The sequence below is a fragment of the Corvus brachyrhynchos genome, unplaced genomic scaffold (assembly GCF_000691975.1).
Source record: "Corvus brachyrhynchos isolate BGI_N302 unplaced genomic scaffold, ASM69197v1 scaffold221, whole genome shotgun sequence".
Lineage (NCBI taxonomy): Eukaryota > Metazoa > Chordata > Aves > Passeriformes > Corvidae > Corvus > Corvus brachyrhynchos.
In genome coordinates this window covers 310,829-316,871 of record NW_008236622.1, presented here as the reverse complement: position 1 = coordinate 316,871, position 6,043 = coordinate 310,829, and the positions used below count along the sequence as shown (strand labels likewise).

General features: G+C 60.2%; 1 protein-coding gene across 1 annotated transcript; it reads left to right on the top strand.

Annotated features, from left to right (window-relative positions):
- Positions 1-249: 249 nt before the first annotated feature.
- On the top strand, positions 250-5,319 carry LOC103624809 (leucine-rich repeat-containing protein 15). Its single transcript, XM_008644122.2, has 2 exons — positions 250-448; positions 2,046-5,319. The coding sequence occupies exons 1-2, from the start codon at positions 430-432 to the stop codon at positions 3,779-3,781; spliced, it is 1,755 nt and encodes a 584-aa protein (XP_008642344.2). The 5' UTR covers positions 250-429; the 3' UTR covers positions 3,782-5,319.
- The last annotated feature ends 724 nt before the right edge of the window (positions 5,320-6,043 follow it).

Here is a 6,043-nt window from a genome sequence, read left to right as displayed (position 1 = left end):
GCCGTGGAACAACCCTGGTGCGAACTCGTGCCAGGGAAGGACACGGTTGTGCCCAGGGCTCTGGCTTTGCCTTGTCTGCCCCCATGGGTCAGGGCACCTGGCTGTGTCCCACTGGGGACCAGGGGGGCTCCCAGGGCCAAGCTGCTGCCTGGGCACTGGCTGACATGAGCAGCATGTTCACAGGGACCCTCTGCTTGTCTTCTTACAAGAGCACTGGGGTTCAGGAGGGGGAAACCCAAAACTCCATCCTTGAGATGCTTGCTTTGCTGAGGAAATAGGAGTTGGAAGCAGCTCTGCTTTAGCGCTTTCCCTAACCCCGCCACTGCCCCTGTGCTGATTCATTGATTTGGACGGGTTATATACTGGGAGGGGAAGAATGAACCACACTCTGCTCTCTTGCCAGCACGGGGCTGTGCTCGCTCGGCGCTCATGACTGCAGGACACTCGGGTAAGTCTCCTTCTCCTACTGCCCCTGTGAGTGGATACGGATCCCGGGGACTCCCAGGGCAGCCCCAAGGGTTGGTGGTGGAGTGGTGGGATCTGCATGTTCAGCATTTTTTTATTTGATGGAGATGTTTATCTTGCAAGGGCTCTCTGAAAAAGTGAGACCACTTGGATGCTGTGGGAGCTGAAAGAGTTACATAGGCAATGTATCCCAGACAATGATCAATAGAGAAAATTAAGTGGGGCACAGGAACATTTTGGGGTCCAGTGTTAGGAGCAGTGGGATGCTGAGGGGCTGAGCAGTAGAGAATGTTCAGCCTCTTGGTCTGTAAGTTTCTTGTCCCTAGAAGAAAAAGAGAGATCAATTGTTTCCAGCTGCCTTTCCTGAAGGTTGCTCTAGTGTGGGTGCTCTCAGTGCTGCCTTAGCAGGGAGTGACATGAGCAGGGCTTTTGATGTGCCAAGCTTTTGGGGAAGTTTATAAATGTCTTGCTATAAACAAAGCTGTTCTTGGATGCAGATTGTTTCCATATGGGAAACATAAACTATGCTGGCTTGTGGAGGACTCCTCCCTCCCTGTCTGAGAGCAAGAGGGTTCCCTGGGGGGAGGGCGGGGAGGAGGGCAGGGGCCGTGCCCCAACACCCTGGGTGCCAGCTGAGGCACTGTGGCCACACTCCTCTGCTGCCTGACTCGCCTGTCTGGCTGAGCTGTGCTCAGAGCAGGAGGAGTTGCAGGTTTTCTCCCACCCTTGTGCCACATGAAGCTGTTAAGGGGGGCTGCTCCATGCCCGCTTGGCACAAGGCTGCTGCTTTAATCTAGGGAGGGAGTAAGCTCCCAGGCCAGAGGAGGGAGGAGAGGGTGTCCACGGTATCTGTGCTTGTGGGGTAATGGAGAACTGTGCTGTAAGGCCCTCCCTTCCCTGGGCATCAGCCCTGGCACCAGCCTGTGTACACGTGCCCACATCAGACACTGATGGCAAAAATAGGCCAGGCTGAGACCTCCTGCTGGGGATGGGGGGAACACAGGGCCACCCAGTACCCAGCCTTTGCTGGGAGCTGGCAAGGGTCCTGTTGACCCAGGCTCCTGCAGCACTGGAGCTAAAGCATCCCCAGGCACTGCTCTTGGCTTTGCAACAGGAGCTCAGAGTTAGGAGGGTGCTTGGGGTGCTGGGGCAATGCTGGGACCCGCTGTGGGTGCCACAAGCCAGCTCTGGTGAAGGTCTTGGCTCTTTGGTGGTGCCAGGAGGCCAGTGCTGCTGGTAGCAGCTCGCCACACTCTGTAAAACAGGAAACCACACTCCCGGCTGCCAGAGGAGCCAAGAGAGCTGGGACGCCAGGGATGCCACTAATAGCTGTGGTATGGCAGCCAGGCACCATGGTCCCCAGCTCTGTCTTGCTCTGAGCTCCTGCCTGGGCTGTGCCAAGCCTTGCCTGCCCCCAGCCTTCCTCACATGTCCTCCTCTGCCTCGTTGCCGTGCTGGGAGCAGGATGGCCACAGCCTCAGCTGCTTTTTCCAGAGGAAAAGCAGCATCCATCCCTGGCAGTGGCCCTGGCAGCTGGGAAATCTCAGGGGTTGAACCCCTCTCCTTTGTTTTTTCTGCAGGTCCAATGGAGCAGGGAGGCTGGCAGCGGTGGCTGCTGCTGCTAGTGGGCATCCAGCTGGCCAGTAGCCAGTGCCCAGAGCAGTGCCAGTGTGTCCGTAGCGCCCAGGTGGAGTGCTTTGGTGCTGACATCACCACGGTCCCCAGCCCCATCCCTGCCAATGCCATGACCCTGCAGATCATCAACACGCGCATCGCCGAGCTGGGCGACGCCGCCTTCGGCAATGCCTCCCTGCTGATTGGGCTGCGCGTTGAGAAGAACGCCCTGTCGCGCATCAGCCCCAGGGCCTTCCAGAACCTGCCCGACCTACGCTACCTCAGCCTGGCCAGCAACAAGCTGCAGGAGCTTCCTGTGCAGGTCTTTGAGCCTCTGGACAAGCTGGAATCTCTGCTCCTCTCCAGCAACCAGATCCTCCAGGTCGAGCCTTCCCACTTTGCCCATCTGAGCAACCTCAAGGAGCTGCAGCTGCACGGGAACAACCTGAAGGAGCTGCAGGAGGGGGTGTTTGATCAGCTGCCCAGCCTCACCAAGCTCAACCTGGCCAGGAACAACATCGACCGCCTGCCGCCCCGGGCCTTCGAGCGGCTGGCGCGGCTGCAGGTGCTGCGGCTCTACGAGAACCGGCTCCGGCACATCCCGGTGGGCACCTTTGATGGGCTGCCAGAGCTGCAGGAGCTGGGGCTGCACCAGAACCAGCTGGAGACACTGTCCCCAGAGCTCTTTGTACACAACACCAATCTGCAGAAGCTCTACCTGTCCAACAACCTCCTCACTACTCTGCCGAGCGGCGTCTTCTTGCCCCTGCACGCCCTTGCCAAGATCACTCTGCACGTCAACCGCCTGCAGGACATCTCTCCCAGTGCCTTTGGGCCCATGCCCAACCTGCAGGAGCTCTGGCTCTACGAGAATGAGCTTTCCACCCTCCCCACTGCCGTCTTCAGCAACCTCACCCAGCTGCAGCTCCTGGTTCTCAGCAAGAACCGTCTGCGGTTGGTGGCACCAGGGGCTTTCCAGGGCTTGGGGGAGCTGCTGGAGCTGTCGCTGCACTCCAATGCCCTGCGCCGCCTGGATGCCCGGGCACTGGAGGGGCTGCCCAAGCTGCAGAACATCTCTCTGCACCATAACCAGCTGCAGGCACTGCCACGGGGCCTCTTCGGGGCCACCCCTGGGCTGCGGCACATGCAGCTGCACTCCAATGCCCTGGAGTACCTGCCTGGCGGCATCTTCTCCCCGCTGACTGCCCTGCGAGAGGTGAGGCTGCACAACAACTCCTGGCGCTGTGACAAGGGCATCCTGCCCTTGCAGGGCTGGCTGGAGGAGAACCCTCACAAGGTGGGTGAGATACCCCCGCTGTGTGCCCAGCCTCCTGCCCTGCAGGGCATCCCCATTGCCGGGCTGCCACGGGACCAGTTCATCGACACCCAGCCCCCCACTGCTGCTCCCTATCCCAGCACCCTGCTCCCTGCTCACACCTCTGAGGCAGCATCCCCAGAGGATGCCTCGATGGAGCCCCCCATGGGGCTGCCAGCCTCCCCACAGGAGGAGGAGGAGGAGAAGAAGGAGGAGGAAGAGAGGGGGCAGTGGGGGCTGACACGCCTGCAGAGTGGGGTGGTGATAGCAGTCGTTGTGCTGGTGTGCGTGGCCCTGCTGGCAGCTCTGGTGGCACTGGTGGTCTACGGCTGTAGGAAGAAGAGCCACGTTGTGCTCATGAGGATGAAGGCTCCGAATGAAGCCTGAGTGTCTGGCAGACCCTGAGAGCAGAGGTGCTTGTGGGGTCAAGGACATGACAGTGGCTCTGCATCAGCTGCCCTTGCTGACTGGGATGGGACAACATCACCGTGTGTGCTGCGTGTACCCCTGTCCTGCTCTGCTTTGCTCTGCCCCTGGTCTGCAGCAGGGCCTCCCCACCGAGTGACCTCCCATGGCTGCCCACTATCCCCAGCCTTTACTGCCTCCAGTGCAGTCTCTGTGCTCATTCCCTGCCCGGGTCCAGCAGCTAAGCTGTGGGATGCAGAGCCAGGAGCCACAGCCTGGCCACGATGGTGCTTACCCCAAATAACAGGACTTCCCCATCCTTCACCTTGCATCATTCCCTGCAGTGCTGCTGCCCTCGTGCTGCCTGCCTCTTCCCCACCATCTGCCCCCGCCATGCCTCCCCCCTTGCCCCTGCCTGGGCAGGCAGTGCGAGCCATCATGCTGGGCCAGGAGCCAAGCGAGCACCTTGGCCCCAGGAGAGCTGCATGTCGTCGTGCTGCTCCGTCACTCACGGGTGCCTGGGCAGGGCTCCCCGCCGGGCTGGGTCGCTGCCAGGCTGGCACACCCTGAGTGTCTCAGCTGCGTCCCAGCTGCCTTCCCTGCCTGTAGGCAGGGCAGGCCAGAGCACAGCCAGCACCGTCCCCTGGTCCCAGCATCTGCCTGCTCCCCTCGTGCACCTGCAGCCAGGAGAGCCACGGGACAGGGTGCTGGCATCGGGGACGGGCGGGAGCAGCCCCCCAGCCCTCACTGCATGCTGGTGCTGACCGTGCTGTGGCCATGCCCCTGCCTGCAGCGCCCTGCCTCAACCCCACAGGGTGCCAGGGGCTTGCACTGGCCCCACTGCGAGGGTAGTTAGAGGAGTGGGACAATGGGTGTGCAGTGTCTGCAGGGGCTGGGAGAAGCTCCTGTGCTTGTGCCCCTGGGCTGCTGGAGCATGTTGGCGCTGCTTCTACTCCTCCCCTTCCCTGGTTCCCATTTCCTTAATACCCTCCGCCAGCTAGTGAGCAACCTGGTCCTGCTCTGCTTGGCAAAGCTTTTTCATCCTCTTCGTACTCCCTTGAGTGCCCTCCTGTGTGTGCCCAGTGCCCCTGCCTGGTGGCAGCCCTTGGGCAGGTGGATGCTGGCAGCACAGAGTGGGGGGTCAGCAAGTGCTGGCTGCTCTGCAGTTTGCAAATGGGTGCCACGCCATCCCCCCTCAGCACCTATATCCAGCTGCCTTCTCCAGCTGTAGCACGGCCATGGGGGGATTCAGCTCATCCCCATGTGTGGCGTGGTGGCACCAGGTGGCCTGAGGACTGCTGCTGTGGGACAAGGTGCATGTTTGGTGTCCACCCTGCAGTGCTGGCTGGTCACAGCCCCTCAGTAGCCAGTGCTGGCACAAGCAGCTCTATGCTGGTGCACATGATGGGTCACTCCTCTGGGCTGGGGCCTGCATGATAACAGAAGACACAGGACTGTGTCTCGGGGCTGTTGGGTGCTGATGTGTGACCTTCCCATTAAAGTGCCATTGTCCACTCCAAGTGCCAAGAGCTGTTTTTCACTCCTTCCTGGTGTGCAGCAGGGAATGGCCCAGTAGGGACAGGGGCTGCACTTGATTTCCACTCCTCAGAGATTTTTACCATGTTGAGGAAAAGCCTGTTGACTGAGGGTTGGTGAGGCTGGGAGAGGGTTAGTGGGCTGTCTTTGCAGAGCCCTTGCTGGTCCCTGGACTCCAGCCTGGGATGATGGACCAAGGAGAGCTAAGCCATACAACAGCAGTGGGTGGGCTTTTGGAGAATGAGCTGAGACCTCAGCGAGCTTCTTGATGGAGACACTGACTGCCTCCTGCACAGTCCCCTGCTGGGGTGGTAGGGAACTTGCTTGGCTCCCTTCAGAGCTGGCTACCACTGGATTGTGTCAGCTGAGTTTTTCCATGTGTCACCATCTGCTCCATGAGGCTGACTGTGTGCAGTGAAGTATCCCTCCTCCTGCCCCTGGGGGTGCCTCCATAGCTGCTGCCAGCCCAGCTTGTTTCAACGCAGGCCCTTGCAATGCAGCTCTTATGACAGTGTGTGCTGCTCCTCCAGGCAGGTTGAAACTCCTAGGGAGTTCAGCTGATCCATGAGTCATCCTCACCATCCCACTGCTGGCTGGGATGTAAAAGCCCTGGTGACCACCATGATGGTCCCACAGTAGTCCCCTCCCCATAGAATCATAAGGTTGGAAAACACCTCTAACATCAAGTTCAACCTTCATCTGCCTTGC